Raw genomic sequence first — 21,514 nt, 5'->3', positions numbered from 1 at the left:
CGTCGTATGTTATGCTTCTTTTAAGGGTGTTAACACTTTGTCGCGTTCACCTTATTTTAGAAGGCACAAGAGTTATCTACCCTCCCAAATATGTCGGAAGAGTCATTGACAACGGCCTTGACAAGTCTTGGACATTGTATTCATTCGATCTCAAAACGCTTCTGAGGAAAAGGTATGACGAGTGACTGTAGTTTGTTTGAAATGTTTCTAAGTTTTATCTGATATAATGACACTTATTGAAATACTGAAATCCGGAACTAGGCCTTACAGGTGCCCGAAATTATGTGTCCAATAGAAACCACGAGTCATTCATACATTTGCATATCAATGAGCTCCCACACATACCTTTGCTTGCCAATATCGCTGACTGTCAGTGACAGGGGAAGATGACAAAATGGTTCTTTGAAGTCGAACAATGGACGTTGTCATCTACTTAAACCCCGCATGATATATGGCAACTGCATCGTGATATTGTTTACGTTTTGAAATGAAATTGTGTTATGGCATAATAGTTCCGAGGGATATTCTACAAGTGAGTACAGTTTCTATGGACAATAACACAAACACTCTTTTACTGTTTTGCTATAAGAAATATACTGTTAAGTGCAATTCGTGTGTGTTTTTGTGAGTGTTTGATCCTGATGTTTGTTTTTGTGCATAACTGAGCATAGTATTTTTGTAAGTTAATTGCTTAATTCTGTTGCTGTTGAACTAAACATATGGGACTAGATTCTATATATATCTATATATATATTCTAACATGAATTCAGACAAAGAAAAATTGCAGTAAATATACATGACAATGAATATCAAACAAATGGTAACATGGATTGGAAGTTTATGACATTTCTCTCAGTAATATTAGGTTATGAAATATGGTTGTAATAATGATCTGTTAAAATATATATAGTATTTTTTTACACTGAAATATTGCTGGCATACTGGTGTATTTTATGTGTTATGTTCAACGCTATTGTTTGTTCTTAAGCATTATTTCATCTTTCAACATACAATGAAATATGAAGAAAAGATATTTGATGTATTATTAATTTTTTCGTTCCATTGTGGATGTTTACTTTAAAATGTTTCATATGCAGAGGTATCTGACTTGAACAGTGAAGAGGTGTAAATGTTTAAATATTTACATGATTAATCTATGGTCATGTTTCAACTTTTACAATGTATATCTTTTGTTATTTTAGTGAATCCTCATCATAATTGTATGCAGTTCTTTATTATCTATTGGTTGTTTAGAGAAATGTGTGAAATTTATGTGCAAGGCAGAAGACATACCCAACATAGTTTTTAAAAAATCTTGTATTAACCTACAAGTACTTGTGAATGCTTAAAAGCATATCATGTTATTGGAAGCAATTATTAGATCTAATTGACACATGAATTTTGTTTTCAAAATGTGTGTGGTCCCCAGATGCTTTTGGTTTGGGAATATGGTAGTTCCGATGACTTTAGACCCTATCTACTAATGTGACTAAACATTATACCAGAATCCTTCATTTAATTGTTGACCGCCTCCGCGGTGTAGTGGTAGGGCGTCTGCCAGGAGAACGGAAGGTTTTGAAATGCTTTGTACTATTTAGTGCTGGTGGCATGGTAAAAAAAGCAATACCGTATTCGATGTAATAAGGGCCCCGCTCTAATAAGCGCCCATGGCGATATTTGCTAATATATTGGCCAGTGAACAATCCCAATTAGCACCCCTTCCGATTGATCAATGTACACAAGACTTATTTATTCGCGTATAATACGCAATCATGTGTTATATGCACACTTATTTATGGGCAATTAAATTCTGGAAAAATATATCTGTCGTACATAAACATTTCAGGAAGTCAGCATAAATCAAGAAAGAAATTTCCACTAAAATAATATTCTAATAAGCATGATAAACGCCCCCTATTTATAATTTTGAGAGTGACCCGGGCGCTTATTATGTCGAATACGGTAGTACAGTTAAAATGAGTTCTAAGTGCATGAAGGGCACTTTTAGAATAGTTTTTAACATTGGATATGGAAAACGATGTACATGTGAACACGTTTAATGCACAGTTACGACTCATTTATGTAAAATGATTAAAGGTATTTAGAAATGGAAGCAGGTATTATCAATCTGTATAAAATGGAAGGGGTCAAACCTTCCAATTAATGACTGCTTATATTATCTAGACGTGGTGAAATGACGTTTGCTGAGATTGATGCATCTTCCTTAGGCAAGCGTGTCCACTAGCCTATATCAAAGCCTAGTTTCTACCCTTCTACTCTTCGCTGTGCAGAGTTACGTCCCTTGGGCGCGCCAGAAACCTATGATTGTGGGTTTGATTCCCGGTTCACCCTGATTATGTTTCTAGGTTTGTCAGCACCATACCCGCGCTCGTGGGTGTTACCGAAGTGGTAAACATCTGAGACCTGCATCACTTCGGGCTTTCCTCCCACATTAAGCCAACACGCCGTGATATAACTGGAATACTGTTAACAGCGGCGTTTAACCCAACTCACCCACTCACTCATCCCTGGCTCCACCTTGCGTAGATCACGAGTTGTTCCCCTTGTAATGACAACGCGATATCCAATCAGATCGCTGTTCTCATCTTTATAGCTCTACAAAGATGGAGACTACCACAGGCGCCAACCTAGTCGATCAGATAACGAAAACATACGTGATTTCGTCCCTGACACAAAAACATAGGCAATCATTGGGGGGTTTAAAAGATGAAAAAGACATATTTGTGTGAACGAAGACATTTAGAGTGGTAAATCACTTCATACGAAGGTATACCAGTCTAAGATGTTAATTTTGTGAAACTTTCTTTGATTGGACTATCTATATGTGTGATAGTCCAATCATGTTTAGCACAGGAAAGTGGGTTTGATGTGGTCAGAGTGGAAACAGGACTCTGTTAAAAAAGGCTAGTGGCCACTCTTGCCTCGAGAAGATGAGATTGATGATGGGTCAAAATTATTCTAGTTGACAAACTTTAATTCCAATGGGCGCACCTAAACATCTTAACGAATGCCCTGTGGCAGACTTAAGAACCAACATCTCTATCCCTGATAGGGGTACGGGTGGCCCAGTCGTCTTAGGCGCCGTGATTCGCTGTGCAGAGTTGAGTCCCTTGGGCACACCAGAAACCTATGATTGTGGGTTCGAATCCCGGTTCGCCCCAGTTATGTTTCTAGGTTTGTCAGCACCATACTCGTGGGTTTCACCAAAGTGGTAAACGTCTGAGACATGCATCATTTCGGGATTTCCTCCCACATTAAGCTGACACGCCACGATATAACTGGAATACTGTTAAAAGCGGTGTTAAACCCAACTCACTCACTCACTCACTATCCCTGATGTTGAAGATTGAGCATCAAGAAATATTTCAATGACTGAGGAAATATTTGTCAGTGGACAAGTGAAATTTGTTTGCATATCTACAAGTACATCTATTCCATGCAAATATTTTTATTCTTCTTTCTATTTCCAGATGAGGTGATATATAGAGAACCCCATTTATCCAAGCATTACTTCCTACAAGCCAGGATGTTGAAGCAGGGATTCGTGCAGGAGAAGGTGAACGACCTTGCCATGACCCACTACCCCCATCTCATGAACAATTACCCCCAGTGGTCCAGGGTCAACACGCTGGATAAAGCCAGATACCCAAAGCCGTTTGTCAAAGACAAAATGCAACCGAACATGGAGATGAAGCGGGATACAGAGGAGGAGGACGGGAGTCTGGAGATGAACGAACAGCTGAACCCGGCACAGCGGGCACAGTATCTGGAGAGGAGTTTGGTTTTTCTTAAACGACAACATCAAGAGGTGCTAAGGAGCTTACATGAAGAAATCGATGCCTTAAAGAGGGAAAATAAAGGTAGGAATAAGATGACCCCCCACCCCACCCCACCCCAAAACAGAGTTGAAAGATAAATTTCATGGTTTATGCTGACAGCCTGAAATGTTTATGTACGACAGATATATTTTTTCATAATTTAATTGCCCATAATTAAGTGTGCATATAACACATGAGTGCATATTATACACAAATAAGTAAGTCTTGTGTACATTGATTAATATTAGCAAATATTGCCGTGGGCGCTTATTACAGCGGGGCACTTATTGCGTTGAATATGGTATATCCTTTCTGACCGATGCATGGCACTAAAGGCAATGGGCTATAGTCTTCTAAACCATGCACAGAACCAGCTCCTCTCTAGACTTGTGGACTGTGCAGAATTTATGTAGACCTGCTCAGAGGCTGATATTCTGCATGTCATCGTATCCCAATTAATGGATCGATTCTCATGATGTCAATCACTGGATTGTCTGGTCAAGACTCGATTACCGTATTCGACGTAATAAGCGCCCCGCTCTAATAAGCGCCCACGGCGATATTTGCTGATATATTGGCTAGTGAACAATCCCAACTGGCACCCCTTCCGATTGATCAATGTACACAAGACTTTTTTATTCGCGTATAATACACACTCGTGTGTCATATGCACCCTTAATTATGAGCAATCAAATTCTGGAAAAATTATATCTGTCGTACATAAACATTTCAGGCTGTCACAATAAACCACGAAATGTATCTTTCAACTCTGTTTTTTTTCACCAAAATAATATTCTAATAAGAGCCCCCTATTTCTAATTTTGAGACCGCCCTGGGCGCTTATTACGTCGAATACAGTATTTACAGACCGCCGTCATATAACTGGAATATTGCTGAGTGCGGCGTTAAACAACAAACCAACCAACATGTGTTTTTTTATGCGTCCCTCGATGAATCAAATTGGTACATTTTGACATATTAATGAGAATTCAATTCCCATTTATAAACCATCAGACCCTACACCGAAGCCCTGGGTTCTATTCCACACATGGGTACAATTTGTGAAGCCAATTTGTCACTGTCATTTTCCTGGAACAGTGGAACAATCTATCTAGTCTGACAAACAGACCCTGATACAAATATATCCAATACGGCCCATGCAAGTCTATAATGTTTAAGACAGTCTCTGGGCTCCTTTGAAATTTTTTTAAAAATGATTTGACAACTTTCTTTTTTTCTGTAAGATATGTTCATTTCAGAGAGTAGATGTTAGTCTACTAGACCTGCTCAGAGGCCTATATTCAGCACCATTTCTGCAGCAAATGTCTGTGTATATTCCCAAATTGGAATTAATAATTCATATTTTTTATTGTCATAACTAATGTTATGACTTTTGAGAGGTGACTTGCATTTCACTGATAGCAGGACCAATAAAGACAAAGAGGCTTTAATGCTTATTTTCAAATATCAAATTGAATGCAAATCATGAACAAATGTTGCTATGAGACATTGCCTCCTGGTGTTAAGTTCACAAACATACATGCTATCCAGAACTGAGCAAAGACATTGCCAAGTTTTATTTTGTTTTTATGTGTGTGTGTGTTTATGTGAGTGTTTGTGTGTGTGTTTGTTGTTAAAGCCGAGAAACCAACCCGTTACATGATAAAAGAATTGATCTGTTACCAGGTTCAATCCGAGGTAATAATTTCCTAATCTTGCCGATTCCAATCTCATTAAAATCAGATCTTAGTTTTCGCTTTCAGAATGACCTTTCGCAAATTTTGACCAACAAATGAAATGACTGACAAGAAATCGACATTAGCCAATCAGAAGGCAGCTTTCTCGAGCTTTACTACACTAGTTTCAAACTGGCTTCTACGCTTTGAAACATATTTTGACGTATTCTCGATTAAAAAAATTAAATTTGATAAGAAGAATATGGCTTACAGATGGCCCAGATTGTATGGATATAATCATAAAACCTGTAACTGTCGTTCGGAATAAATAAATATTTTGCGGTTGCATGATTAGAAAACACACTCTGACTGTCACTTTCATGATCTGGTAAGCGATGTTCTGATTGGTTGGATGAAAGGTCGTTCTGACGTGACCATTAATGGGATATCTTCAGATCTTTGTTTAGCGATAGTGAGAACTAAGATCTGATTTTAATGAGATTGTGCTGATTCATGTTTAGGAATTTTCAGCAAATATTTCAGAAAGATAGTTTACGAAAGTGTATTTCAAATTAAACAGAGTATCGTTTTGTTGGATATGTCATCAAATATGGCAATATTCAGGTATCAATAAAATCTTAATGTCAATTATAACTGTATCAATACAAAATTATGAATATTGATACTAAATTAAATAGTCACTGCCAGACATTTATGAAGATTACCACGGTAAAGATGGACAACATAGAAAATTCAATTTTAAAAATTTACCTGTCAGATAATTTTTATCTATGCACATTTAGAATAATTAATTTTATAATTGATCAATATATCATGATTCTTTTGAGTCGATATGTGAATATTTAAATTTCAATGACACCTCATCCTTTCGTTTACTTTTTACTTTTTAACTTTTGCAAACTTTGCTACAGCTATTTGATTCAGAACATTCTCCTAATAATAGGGATGGCCTCAAAAGAGTCATGAGAGTTGACATAATGGATAGATGGCACATTGGATGTGATTCTAACTATAACCTAATATAGAATCAAATATTCACAAAGTTAATTATGTTTACTTAATTTTGCTCCAAAATCAAACATGGCTACTGGCAGCCATTTTGAAAATCAGCTTGAAACCATGGTCATCTGAGTTTATCATGGTTTATAAGTAATCTCTGTTGATACACACATTAACAGCACATCTGAATCAAGTGTAGTGAGGTTTATCTGATATTCACATTCAGCATCTGCCAAGCATAAATAATTCACTCCCATACACTACCTGCATGGGTGAAAGAGTCAGTGTCTGATCTTCCAATCTGTGTACCTATATTAATGTACACAGATAATGTTCCCTTGAATGAGGTCAGGCTGTCAGAAGCTGTGGTTGAGTTATCAATAATTCATGATTGCTCATAACAACTCATATGTGCCATTACCCCGTTGTCCACTATAGCCAGTTGTTGTTTTTCGATGAAATCAATAGTTTCTATTCATGATCAGTGCAGAGGTGTATCTAGGATTGGATATAAAGTGCACTTGACAGGCACACTGGGAACAAACATTGCTGCTTTGTTAAAGATAGGGATTTTTTTAGTTTAGTTCTTATTTTACCCCCGTTTACGAAGTAAATCGGGGGTATAAAGCGTTCCGTCTCTCCGTCCTTCCGTCCGTCCGTCCGTCCAAGCTTTTGTACGGCCCATAACTTTTTAACCATGCACCCTAGCTTACCCAAACTTGCTACACACATTTACCACAATGAGTACTTGTGCCTTTTGCTAGTTTGAAGATTCTGAACTTTTTAATTTTTGCCGTTTCCATGGAAACATTAAGAAACTTAAACTTTTAGGGTGGGTGTTTTGTACGGCCTATATCTTTTTAACTATGCACTCTAGCTTCACCAAACTTTCTACACACATTAACCACAATGAGTATTTGTGCCTTTTGCTAGTTTGAAGATTCTGAATTTTTTTATTTTTGTCGTTTCCATGGACACATTAAGAAACATCAAGAATGTATGTTGTGCTAAGCATTGATTATCCCACACTAGATTGAAATATATTTGCAAAGACGTGTTCATTTCAAACATAATGCATCCTCATGGGGTTACTAAGGAAAGGGCAGTTCCTCTGACTTAAAGCAACAGGTATATTTCATTAATTAACAAACTATTTACTATTTGTTGTTGACCAGCGGGGATAACGGGGGAGCTTTGCTCACTTCTTTCTTGTTTTCTTAATCACATAGGTACTGTAAATCTTGAAAGTAACACAAGCGTGAATGAAATGCGAAAAATGCGAGTGGTCTTTGCTCGCATTAATTAACTTCGGATTTATGTCTCCAAATGACTATCAACAATAAGACGGCGTCACAGCACACTTTGGATAGCGGAAATACCAACTTGAATATAAACACAAACATGGTTTATTGAGCAGCAGTTGTAACAAGTATATATAATAATGTCATTCAAAGAATAGGAATTACACAATGTTCATCTGGTGAGTTAGCAGTCCTGGGGTCAAGAGTTCTACCCACTCGTGTCAAGCTTGTTGACACCTCTGCATACCACTCAGCATGATCAGTGAACTGTTGTTGGTTCAAGTATTTTATTGCCTTTGAACTTCCTTAATGCAAGTCAACAGAGTAAACATATAAACTGTGTGTTGTTTGTAGGAAAACATTGTTTATTGCTCTACTCAGCGCTAATAAGCAGGCCTACTTTCTGTTTGATAATTGATAATGGTAAGGATATGTGTCAATCCACTGGAGATGGGGTGGGGAGTCGCATTGATATTGAGTCACATTTTTTACTAGTGGTCAGCAGTCATAATAATTTGGAGACGCATTAATTTCCAGATTTACAGTATTTAACATTACAGTAATGTAAAATTAAGCGTTAACCTCTTCCTCGACCATGTCATCACATTAGTATCTTCGCAAGGCAAGGGAGTTAACTGACTCTAAAAGTCCAGTTTCCACCCTTGCCAAACTAGGCTGGAATTTCTTGGCTTAATCCAAGCGCCACCAGTCGCTAAGACGAATTATGTCCCTTCTATGTCCCTCCTATTGACCAATAAGATTCCACCGCTCGTATCAGTTGCATTTGCTTCAAACAAAATGACGGCACCCAGTCAAGACGATCTGATCGATAATCAAGATCTATAGTGTAATAAACGGGTCCTACTTCGCGAATTGCATTTAATCACGTGAGCACTTGATTAAAAACATGACAAGATTTTGAAAATATCTGTTGACGCTGAGTTGACCGAAATCGGCACAGCAGCTTATTAATCAGATTTTGATTTCGTTTCACGATTTTGACTGGACTATGCATACACGGTCTTGTTAGTCCAGCCAAAGTATATCTGCATAATTCCAGCCTAGTTCGGCAAGGGTGGAAACTATACTTTTATAGTCAGTTAACTCCCTTGCCTCGGGAAGATGGCACATCAGTTGTCAATGTTGAGGGGGTCTAAATAAATCCCAGCACCAGTTGGGTTTGTTTTGTTTGTTGTTTAACGCCGCACTCAGCAATATTCCAGCTATATGACGGCGGTCTGTAAATAATCGAGTCTTGACCAGACAATCCAGTGATTGACATCATGAGCATCGATCCACGCAATTGGGATATGATGACATGCATCAACCAAGTCAGCGAGCCTGACCACCCGATCCTGTAAGTCGCCTCTTACGACAAGCATATTCGCCTCTTCTGGCAAGCATGGGTTGCTGAAGACCTATTGTACCCCGGATCTTCACGGGTCCAGCACCTGTGTGCACTGCGGAGGGTCAACTAAGCAGTTCGTCTGAGACGAAAAGAGGAGCTATCGCTTATCCTTAAGTGGAGGCAATAAATTCTATGGAGCGCTATATTCACTGTATTAAACAACCCTCTGGCCAACTTGTACACCAGTAATATTTAAAAGCACTCTGAACTAAGCTTGAGAATTTATATGACAGTGCGTATTTTCTTGTGTGTATTACAGAAGTTTTAAACAGCAGTTTAGAAGGGGTATATGATTGCTTAGTACCCAAAATCAACAAGGGTTAGTGTTTCAACAACATTTGAACCAAATTTGTCCAACCGCTCAATCTCCAAAAACAAATTCAGCTGGGTGTGTATGGTTTTCATACGCGCCCCTTTAAGCTCTGTCAGTTTTCTAAGTTCACAGGGCATATATTGCGGTGAATAGGTAATTGCATCTTAGTCAACGCGTACAGAAAGTTTATGTACAGAGGACATTAAGACCGTATCACTGATGCAACTGGATATGTTTGAACAGCGATGGGAGTAGTGTGTTATTGTTATGGATCCCATGTTCACTGACTATGGCTGTTTATTTAATCCTCTGCAGCTTCACCTTGTCTCCATGTTATTAACAGGGAACATGATCTGTGGTGTAAACTGGCTCAGTGTCATAATTCACGCAGTTATGGCAAGTCTCCCATTGTGATTATGATTGTTTTTCACCACCCCCATTCCCCCAGCCTCCACCCACCCCCATTCCCCCAGCCTCCACCCACCCAGCCTTCACCCCCAGCCTCCACCCACTCCCGTCCACCCAGCCTCCACCCCCAGCCTCAACCCACTCACAACCACCCAGCCTCCATCCACTCCCAACCACCCAGCCTCCACCCACTCCTAACCCCCAGCCTCCACCCCCAGCCTCAACCCACTCCCAACCACCCAGCCTCCACCCCCAGCCTCAACCCACTCACAACCACCCAGCCTCCACCCCCAGCCTCAACCCACTCACAACCACCCAGCCTCCACCCACTCCCGTCCACCCAGCCTCCACCCCCAGCCTCAACCCACTCACAACCACCCAGCCTCCATCCACTCCCAACCACCCAGCCTCCACCCACTCCTAACCCCCAGCCTCCACCCCCAGCCTCAACCCACTCACAACCACCCAGCCTCCACCCCCAGCCTCAACCCACTCACAACCACCCAGCCTCCATCCACTCCCAACCACCCAGCCTCCACCCACTCCTAACCCCCAGCCTCCACCCCCAGCCTCAACCCACTCACAACCACACAGCCTCCACCCACTCACAACCACCCAGCCTCCACCCACTCCTAACCCCCAGCCTTCACCCCCAGCCTCAACCCACTCCCAACCACCAAGCCTCCACCCACTCCCAACCACTCAGCTTCCACCCTCTCCTAACCCCCAGCCACCACCCCCAGCCTCAACCCACTCCCAACCACACAGCCTCCACCCACTCCCAAACCCCCTTCATCCACCCACGTCCAACCCCCAGCCTCCACCTACTCCTAACCCCCAGCCTCCACCCCCAGCCTCAACCCACTCCCAACCACCAAGCCTCCACCCACTCCCAACCACTCAGCCTCCACCCACTCCCAAACCCCCTTCATCCACCCACTTCCAACCTCCAGCCTCCACCCACCCACCTTCCACCCACTCCTAACCCCCAGCCTCCACCCACTTCCAACATCTAGCCTCCACCCACTCACAACCACCCAGCCTCCACCCACTCCCAACCCCCCCCAGCCTCCACCCACTCCTAACCCCCAGCCTCCACCCCCAGCCTCAACCCACTCCCAACCACACAGCCTCCACCCACCCAGCCTCCACCCACTCACAACCACACAGCCTCCACCCACCCACCTTCCACCCACTCCCAACCACCCACCTTCCACACACTCCCAATCCCCCGGCTTCCACCCACTCACAACCCCCACCCTCCACCCACTCCCAACCCCTCAGCTGAAAATGTGGGTTCTGTGACTTGTGAAATACGTCAAACTTAACTTGAATTCCAATAACTGTGCCAGTGATGATGTAATAGAGTTGGACATGGTCTCCCTATTTATAGAGGAGGATATTTCCTTATTTGAAAGTTAACTTTTAAAACAGTCAGGGTGACCTCTTTCTATAACTCTGTGTTGGAATTCCAGTGGATCATTTCAGACCTGTTTTAAATATTTTATGTTCTCTTTGCTATCACAGCACGCACTCATTTTATAAATAGTTATATCTATTCTAGGTGATTGTATTTATTTCATTTTGAAAGAACACACAGTAGCCTGGAATCAATAAAGTGCGCATGGATCATTGCCACCAGTACACAGGCATGCAAAGTGATTTAATGGGTTTAAATTTGCCTAAGTCACAAAAAATCAGATTTTGTGGTTGGAATTGAAAATCCCCATTTTCAAGAAGTCCCCCTGACTGTTAAATTAAGTAAAGAAATCAGTCTAAACTTTGGCTGTGTCTACACAGAGAAATGTCAGCAAAACTGTCAATTCACTCAGGAATCTGTAAATGGTGGATGTTACATTGCAGAGCGGAGTTTATGCAGGGTTTGCTGTTTATATAAGTTATAAAAGATGAGTGGGAGCTGTTTATCTTACAATATAACACTGCAGGGAGAATAAACCATGAGGGGCGCAGCCTGCAATGTTTTATTTTACGATTAACAACTCCCACTCGTCGTTAATTTCTTATATGAGATATCAACATTTTGTACAGCCTTTTTAAGGATGTCAAAACATTTACCCGTATTTAAATAATGATGACTCCCTGAATACAATCCGACCGCGGAAATGTCAGACAACTGCATGTTATGTACAGGTGGTTAAAGTTTGGTATTCTCACAATTTTCCGTTGTCCTATTTATGACGTCATCAAGTTGCGAGCACATGTTCGAATCTCCAGAAATGACGTCATGATAGCGTAGCCATATACCTCCATAAATACAAAACATTATTGAAATCAATTCTTATCAATAGATAAGTCAACAATGATAACTGCCTGTGTAACTAACACGAAAAGCTGTAGACAATTATATGAAATACGAAATACGAATTGAGTAAGGAAGAGCAAATCCTAATATTAGATTCTATTCAAAACTTCATATTACAAACAGGCAAATTTTCAGTTAAATGAATTGTTTAATATAAACAAATAGATTTATTATATATACACATCTACCTTGGCATGTACAGTTCATTTGTTAATCTAACCTTCATTGATGTATTTATTGTAATATGTCCTATGTGTAATTGAGCAGTATTAACATAAGCGCTTCGCTTGTTTACCTTTCTATTTTCACACTTTTGTGAAAATAAATCTGTTTAAACCAATTGTTGTATTTGACGTAAGCGCTCTCAAAATTAGGATATTATTTTGGTGAAAAAAAAAGTTGAAAGATAAATTTTGTGGTTTATGCTGACAGCCTGAAATGTTTATGTAAACGACAGATATATTTTCCCAGAATTTAATTGCCCATAATTAAGTGTGCATATAACGCACGAGTGTGTATCATACGCGAATAAATAAGTCTTGTGTGCATTAATCAGTCGGAAGGGGTGCTAATTGGGATTGTTCACTTGCCAATATATTAGCAAATATTGCTGTGGGCACTTATTAGAGCGGGGCGCTTTTTACGTCGAATACGGTATGTGAAATCAGTGACATTGTCCATGCAACACACTGATCATCCAACTCCACTTCCAGATCTCCAGTTCCGTATTATCATGAGCCAGAAGCAGAGCAGGCCCTCAAGAAGTGAAAAGAAGACAGAAGTAAAAGAAGGAAATAATCTGGACAAAGGTACGTTTCTCCATGGCGTGTGTACATTATACTTACATTTGCACTGCAGCAGCACTTCAGAAGACTTGTACTGAAACTTGGTAGCAAATCTTTCAAAGGGCATGTGGAATGTTGAAATCCACTTACTAAGCCTTCTGTTTCTAATTTCTTGGTTGCGCCCTCAAGGTTTTTGTGACTGTACCACTCACTGATTTTTTTCTCAACCAATAAGAAAAATCACATTACCATTTATTTCGGCAAAATCATAAGGTCACTTTAAATCATTTTGTTTGCCATTTTGAAAATATGGGATCAGTGGCCTAAATAATTATAGAATTAAAAGACTTATTTTTTATGAGATTAAAAAAATAACATTTGTCGGTTTGGAGAAATAAAAATATGAATAATCTTTTGACTTCCTAACTTGAGCAAGTCTGGGGAAGAAAGCTCCATGTCAAAATGTTGAGATCTGATTGTTCATGTGATTTTGATAAAATATTACGAATTCTGCCTGGGAGGGTACATTTTTTAGCAGGACAATAAATGCCTTATTCCCCACCTTGAAGATAACATGCTTCATGTTGCTTACGAGTCAATAGAAGTCATGTGACACAGCACAAGCTCAGTTGAACAGCTTTTTTCTATATGTTTTATTTCTTTTACAATGAGGGACGGTCGGGTAGCCTAGTGGTTAAAGCGTTTGCTCATCACACCGAGGACCCGGTTTCGATTTCCGACATGGGTACAATGTGTGACGCCCATTCATAGTGTCCCCTGCCATGATATTGCTGGAATATTGCTAAAAGCAGCGTAAAACGTAACTCACTCACTCACTCTTTTACAATGACAAATTGAAACATGTCCAGGTGGAATAAAACATGGAACTCATAAAACCACATATACCCCTCATGATACTGATACAACTTAAGTGCTATCTGGGGTCGGGGTCCCATGAAGCATGTAATAAGACACATGATTTATGAGGATAGTTCGTATTCACCATGACTTGTGAAGGTCTGTGACTACAACTCTACATTTGTGTCTCAGATTCTTCCTCCGATTCTCTCCAGTCGAAGATGGAAGAGGAATCAGTCAGATCGAGAGGTAGGTGCACGTCCGTGGGTTCACAGTTACATTGTGCAGCTGCACTGTATAGAGATAAGATATTTCTAAGTTCTTAATAAACATTTCATATATATGTATTCTATAGAAGCAGTTCCACTTATTCGCGCCATATTGCATGTCACCAGCACTGAATATTTCCACTCTTGTCACACATAATATAATATAGTGGTGTTTGCTCAAATTGGTAACCATTGACGGTCCTTGTGTTACATTGCCTTCATACTGCCAGCCCTTGTGTTACATTGCCCTCCTACTGCTGGCCCTTGTGTTACATTGCCCTCACCCTGCTGGCCCTTGTGTCACATTACCCTCACACTGACGGCCCTTGTGTCACATTGCCCTCACACTGCCGACCCTTGTGTTACATTGCCCTCACACTGCTGGCCCTTGTGTCACATTGCCCTCACACTGACGGCCCTTGTGTCACATTGCCCTCCCACTGCTGGCCCTTGTGTTACATTGCCCTCCCACTGCCGGCCCTTGTGTTACATTACCCACACACTGATGGCCCTTGTGTGACATTGCCCTCACACTGATGGCCCTTGTGTTACATTGCCCTCCCACTGCCGGCCCTTGTGTTACATTGCCCTCACACTGCTGGCCCTTGTGTCACATTGCCCTCACACTGCCGACCCTTGTGTTACATTGCCCTCACCCTGCCGGCCCTTGTGTCACATTGCCCTCACACTGCTGGCCCTTGTGTTACATTGCCCTCACAGTGCTGGCCCTTGTGTTACATTGCCCTCACACTGCTGCCCTTGTGTAACATTGCCCCCACCCTGCTGACCCTTGTGTTACATTGCCCTCCCACTGCCAGCCCTTGTGTTACATTGCCCTCACCCTGCCGACCCTTGTGTTACATTGCCCTCACCCTGCCGACCCTTGTGTCACATTGCCCTGACACTGCCTGCCCTTGTGTTACATTGCCCTCACACTGCCGGCCCTTGTGTTACATTGCCCTCCCACTGCCGACCCTTGTGTCACATTGCCTTTACACTGCCTGCCCTTGTGTTACATTGCCCTCACCCTGCCGACCCTTGTGTTACATTGCCCTTACACTGCCTGCCCTTGTGTTACATTGCCTTCACACTGCCGGCCCTTGTGTTACATTGCCCTCCCACTGCCGACCCTTGTGTTACATTGCCCTCACACTGCTGACCTTGTGTTACATTGCCCTCACCCTGCCGGCCCTTGTGTGACATTGCCCTCACACTGCTGGCCCTTGTGTTACATTGCCCTCACCCTGCCGACCCTTGTGTTACATTGCCCTCACACTGATGGCCCTTGTGTTACATTGCCCTCCCACTGCGGGCCCTTGTGTTACATTGCCCTCACACTGATGGCCCTTGTGTCACATTGCCCTCACACTGCTGCCCTTGTGTGACATTGCCCTCACCCTGCCGGCCCTTGTGTTACATTGCCCTCACACTGCGGGCCCTTGTGTTACAGAGGAGAAGCTAGATGAGATCAAGGTTGTGTTCCTGGAGGAGGAGATCAAGGAGCTGAAGCACGCGCTGCGGGAGACAAGGAACCGGAACACGTATCTCACCCAGGTGCTGGAACAGTCAGAGGAGCAGCGCAAGAGGCAGTAAGTCAATGTGCCGATAGAAACAGGCTTTGTGCTAAGTCAAAAAATGTGCTGATAAAAACAGGCTTTGTGCTAAGTCAATGTGCAGATAGAAACAGGTTTTGTGCCTAGTCGAAACATGGAAATTTATCAAAACATCAAGTGTGGACAAGTGAGAGACAAGTTTTAAAATGTTAAATAGCACTTGGTGCATGTACACATAAATATTAGGTTGCATGTTTCAATAATAGGTCACACTTGTAAATGTTTTATACACATATAGTTAAATCGAGTCCATGATAGTCAAGAGTGAATCTCCTTAACTTGCATGGAATTCTGGCAACCTCAGGGATATATATGGACCTGCTCAGGCTGATTTACATTCGTGATTCTGCAGCAAGTTTGAGTAAAAATGTGATGGTTTGGTCAAGGTGAATTGTATTCAAATTATGACCGAACCAATAAAAAGGAAGAGGCTTAATTTTACCTCAGTAAAGTTTTAAATGCGAAGTAAAAACGCTTTCGCAAATAAGACTTTTAAATCTCAAATTAGAATGAAATAACTTTTTTTCCAAACATTTGCCTGCCAAAATTCTAGATAAATTCCTGAAACAACTTTTGTCTGGAAGCCAGGAAAATAATGCTCAAGGTCTAAATGTAACAATCTGTTTCAGGCAAGCAGCGGTGGAGAGCATGAAGGCCCAACTGAGTCAGGGTGGGGAGGTTGGGTCCGGCTCCCAGTTGGGGGAACCCGCTGCCCCCTCCATCAACCTCTTACAGAAGGGGTCACGACCTCTGACCTTGGCAGAGAGTCATGGTGTTATTCGTCACCTACAGCAGCAGAATGAACAACAAGCACATGAGGCAGGTTAACCTTCATTGTTATCCCTATTCTTTTCTCTGTGTTTGGAGTGGTTGTCCTTGATTAAAGCATGCAGTTACTTCCCTTTACATGGGCACTGCTTTACTCATGGCGGCAATAGGAGTTTGTATGCTTGTTTATACTTGCTTGTTTATTTGGTTACATACTAGTATGAAGAAGACCGCCTCCGTGGTCTAGTGGTAGAGTGTCTGCCCGGAGAGCGGAAGGTCTGGGGTTCGTTCCCCGGCCATGTCATGCCAAGATACGTTAAAAGATGGTACTTGTTGTTACCCTGTCTGGCGCTCGGCATTAAGGGGCTAAAACAAGGACTGGTCGGCTCGGAGTCAGTATACTGTGTCTGAGTGGGGTATTCATGTGAAACTGTGGCATGGTATCTCAGTGAGCTAGCACTATAAATCGGCATCAGTCCGGACTAGTAAAAGCAGCCACACACACACACACACACACACACAAACACACACACACACACACACAAACACACACACACACACACACACACACAAACACACACACACACACACACACACACACACACACACACACACACACACACACACACACACACACACACACATATGCAGGTCGCTATATAAGTGCAATAATCTTGGACGCGACGTTAAACCCAATTTCACCTCACCTAGTTTGAACAAGCAGAAAAAAAAACACTGCCCGCCCGTACTTTATTTTCAAGAGTCATTGCCTGAGAACCAATTCTTTTATTTTACAGGTCTAGCTACAAACATTGAGGACGTGTGAAATAAGGTTTTCACTAGTCCCTTCGGCTAGTCTGTAAAAAGAATGAATTTCTAAGGCTGCTGTTATTTTTTACACGCATGTCTGTTTTGTTACAGCTGGAGAGTTTGAAGTCTGACCTCCGTGATGTTCTGTATTCACATAAGTGGACTCCCGATGCCTACCTTCTTGCCAAAGCCTACATTGCAGAAGATGACATGAAAGACGGGAGTGGCCCTGACTCACACAGCAAGTCAGCGTTACCTAGGATACCTCTCAAACACCCAACCAGAAAACTGTAAGTTGTATATCGTCACTATAGCATTGTTACTTGTGAGTTTCACCAGGGTGGTAAACGTCTGAGACCTGCATCACTTTGGGCTTTCCTCGCTGACACGCTGTGATATAACTGGAATACTGTTAAAAGTGGCGTTAAACTTAACTCACACATTACCTTAATGAGAGGTTTTTTTTAAATAGAAAGTTTATTTATATCCCACAAATCCAGCTGACCCAGGAATAATTCAGGATGTAAGACAGATCACTGAGAGTTGTGTCCCTTTGATACGGACCATTTGATATTCTGGTGGGAGAGGAGGGGAGGGGGGCTGGCTAGGATTTTATTGAGAAAAAAGGAATTCTTGTTAAAAATAATTGTGCTTCAGACCTTTGATAAATATAATTGCCTGCCACAAAAATGACAAATTTGCAAGGTGTTTTTTAATCTGCTTTTGTAGCTGAAGCTGAAATTTTTTCTAATCTCAATACAAAATTCCACCCACATACCCCTGAATATCAAATGGTCCATCCTTTATGCATCCTCTGCAACTGTTAAAAATTGATGTCAAGTGTAATAAATAAAACTGAATTTAATGGTGGAAATAAGGGCTGGGACAAGTCCATATTTACTACCGGGTACAAGCCCCCCATATTACCCGACCCTACCCAGGTACCCACTGTAGGTCTCAGGAGATGTCTCAAAATGTCGAATTGGGACTCTTTTTCAGCATTGCCCTGGCAAAACATATTTAGATCTTGCATATACCATGAGGTACAATGTGTAAAGCCAATTTCTGGTGCCCCCCACCGCTCTCCCGACCGCCGTGATATTGCTGGAATATTGCTAAAAGCGATGTAAAACAATACTCACTTACAAGCATATATCATGACCAGACTTGTTTGGTAGAAAATCAATCTCATTAAAATCAGACCTTAGTTCTCGCTACCGCTAAACAGAGATCGGAAGACATCCCATAGGGGTCCCGTGAGAACGACGTTTCATCCGACCAATCAGAGCGTCACTTACCAGATCATGAAAGTGACTGTCGGAATGTGATTTCTAATCATACAACCTCGGAAACATTAACACGGGATATTCTGAACGATAGTTACGGGTTAACGACTGAATCCATGCAATCTAGACCATCTATTAACCATTCCAGAATGTTCTTTTGCTCTGGTTTCAAATTTGTAATCGAGATATGTCAAAATATGTTTCAAAGCGAAGTCCCCAATTTGAAATTGGTGCCGTAAAGCACGAGAAATCTGCCTTCTGATTGGTCATTCCATTGGTCGGTCAAAGTTCGCGCAAGGTCGGTGACCCGTAATGGGATGTCCTCAGATCTTTGTTAAGGCGGTAGCGAGAACTAAGATTTGATTTTAATGAGATTGGTAGAAAAACAGCAACAGCAAATGTACCTTTTTCATCCTACATGTTTTGGGGCGGTCGGGTAGCCTAGTGGTTAAAGCGTTCGCTCGTCACGCCGAAGACCCGGGTTCGATTCCCAACATGGGTACACTGTGTGAAGCCCATTTAAGGTGTCCCCCCGCCGTGATATTGCTGGAATATTGCTAAAAGCGGCGTTAAACCATACTCACTCACTCCTACATGTTTTGATGTTCCAGGCCAGACATAGCGTACATTCAGCGAGACAATGTCACCCTTCCTGCTCTCAAGCAGACGGTCAGCAACCGGGCAATGGAGAGGAGGAAACGCACCCAGATCCTGCAGAAAGCAAGAATGAGGAATGAAGTGTTACCGTAGTTTTACTGGTGGCGCCAGTTCCAAGTTCATATATATACAGGGCACATAGGTTGAAGTATGTCAGTAACGAGTTATTGTTTCCCATTTCTGTTTTGTGACAATATATACATCAAAGGCTTGAATTATGAGGGTTGTGATACTTACTGGCAGGTTTAATGGGTTGTGTGTCTCACAGATGGCCATCCTAAACTAGACAGGAGGTTTGTGAGGTAATATTTTTTTCTTTCTGTTCACAAGCTACTTATTCTACTCAAGTAACCTAATCGGCAATACTCCACCATTTTCCCAGGGCAAGAGAGTTAACTGGTTTTAAAAGTCCAGTTTCCACCTTGCCGAACTAGGCTGGAATTCCTGGGCTCGATCATAGCGCCACCAGTGGCTATTACCAGTTATGTCCCTTCTAAGCCTCTCCTATGGACCAATCAGATTCCACCTTTCGTATCACTTGCATTTGCTTCACACAAAATGGTGGCGTCCAGTCAGGACGATTTGGTCGATAATCAAGATCTATATTGTGTTAACACAGGTTTTTCTTCGCGAAATGCATCAAATCACGTGAGCACATTCATTAAAACCATGAAAAGATTTGGAATAATGCTGACAACGAGTTGGCGGCGCACATGCTTTGCAAATACTGCAATCGATTGAAATCTGCATGACAGTTTACGAACCAGATTTCGATTTCAGTTCGCGATTTTGATTTGACTATGCATAGACTCGTTAGTCCGGCCAACATGTAACTCCATAATACCAGCCTAGTTTGGCAAGGGTGGAAACTGGACTTTTATAGTCAGTTAACTCACTCGCCTCGGGAAGATGTGCTTCACAGGTTTGTTTACACAATGTTGCTCCATCACCCATGAATATATTAAATGTTTTGCGGTGTTGTTGCTATTTTAAACCAGCGAATCAAGCGGCCCGGTTCCAGTGGGATCGAAGCCACCGAGTGATCATACCAATGAGAGCTCAGCTTTCGTCTCACAAACGACAAAGTTTCTCCCCTGACAATATGTACAACATGGGCCAGTGCCTTGTGGCTGTCGTAGCATTCAAACAAAGGTCATGCACAGGTCAAACAAAGGTCATGCACAGGTCAAACAAAGGTCATGCACAGGTCAAACAAAGGTCATGCACAGAGTGGGGTTCATTTGACTTCCATGAGTTTTAAACAGTCATATTTCATTTCCTGACTAAGACTAGTAACACTGATACCATCTTCCCTGTGCAAGGGCGTTAACTGACTGAAATAGTCCAGTTTCCACCCTTGCCGAACTACGCTGGAATTTCCAGGCGCAATCATAGCGCCACAAGTGGCAATTTCGAGTTGTGTGTTTTCTATGTACCTCCTATTGACCAATCAGATTCCATCTCTCATATCACTTGCATTTGCTTCCAACAAAATGGCAGCGCCCCGTCAGGATGATCTGATCGATAATCAAGATCTATTTTGTAATAAAACGGGTCTTACCCCACAAAGAACATTAAATCACTTAAGCACCTTGATGAAAACATGAAAAGACTTACAAAATATCTTTAGATGGTACACATGCTTTGCAAATCCTGCTGTCGACCGAAATCATTTTGTTTACGAACCGGATGTCTAATTCGATACGTGATTTTTTGTCAATGCATACACTCATTAGTCCAGCCAAAATATAACTTGGGAATTCCAGCCTAGGTGGCAAGGGTGGAAACTTGACTTTCATAGTCAGTTAACTCCCTTGCCTCAAGAAGATGCACTGACACATAACTACTACACTGCACAGCGACTGTATGTATTCAGGGGTGATATGGGTGTGCAGTGTATAATATCCTGTGAGGTATCTCCGATTACATCAACCAGTTGTAACAAATACCACTTCTACATTAAGTCAAAGTCACGTCAAACATGTTTATACTTTATTATCTATTACCAGTTTGTGAATACACTGCCTCGGCTCTCGTTGACGGTAGAGGCTCACCGCAGTGATATTGGATGAGTGTGGGATTTCAAAACACAAACTGAAAATGTAATAACTCTTACTTTTGAACAAAGTAATAATTTGCACATGAGGACAAATGGATTCCTAATTATGCTTATCAAATTA

At 41.7% G+C, this 21,514-nt stretch overlaps 1 protein-coding gene across 1 annotated transcript; it reads left to right on the top strand.

The window, feature by feature from the left end:
* The first annotated feature begins 359 nt into the window (after positions 1-359).
* On the top strand, positions 360-19,949 carry LOC139477378 (coiled-coil domain-containing protein 74B-like). Its single transcript, XM_071259940.1, has 8 exons — positions 360-532; positions 3,492-3,881; positions 13,002-13,097; positions 14,124-14,180; positions 15,651-15,789; positions 16,443-16,632; positions 17,503-17,681; positions 19,289-19,949. Exons 2-8 carry the CDS (start codon positions 3,548-3,550, stop codon positions 19,425-19,427), a joined length of 1,134 nt encoding a protein of 377 aa, XP_071116041.1. The 5' UTR covers positions 360-532; positions 3,492-3,547; the 3' UTR covers positions 19,428-19,949.
* The last annotated feature ends 1,565 nt before the right edge of the window (positions 19,950-21,514 follow it).

This window comes from Haliotis cracherodii, unplaced genomic scaffold, assembly GCF_022045235.1.
Source record: "Haliotis cracherodii isolate W230 unplaced genomic scaffold, xgHalCrac1.p SCAF_33, whole genome shotgun sequence".
Taxonomy (NCBI): Eukaryota; Metazoa; Mollusca; class Gastropoda; order Lepetellida; family Haliotidae; genus Haliotis; species Haliotis cracherodii.
Note: the sequence above shows the minus strand (reverse complement) of the source record. Positions and strands in the feature narration are given on the sequence as shown.

Coding starts and splice junctions, on each gene's coding strand:
- LOC139477378 (XM_071259940.1), top strand. CDS start 3,548: ATGTTGAAGCAGGGATTCGTGCAGGAGAAGGTGAACGACCTTGCCATG. Junction 15,790..16,442: donor GAGGAGCAGCGCAAGAGGCA/GTAAGTCAATGT, acceptor AATCTGTTTCAG/GCAAGCAGCGGTGGAGAGCA. Junction 16,633..17,502: donor ATGAACAACAAGCACATGAG/GCAGGTTAACCT, acceptor GTTTTGTTACAG/CTGGAGAGTTTGAAGTCTGA.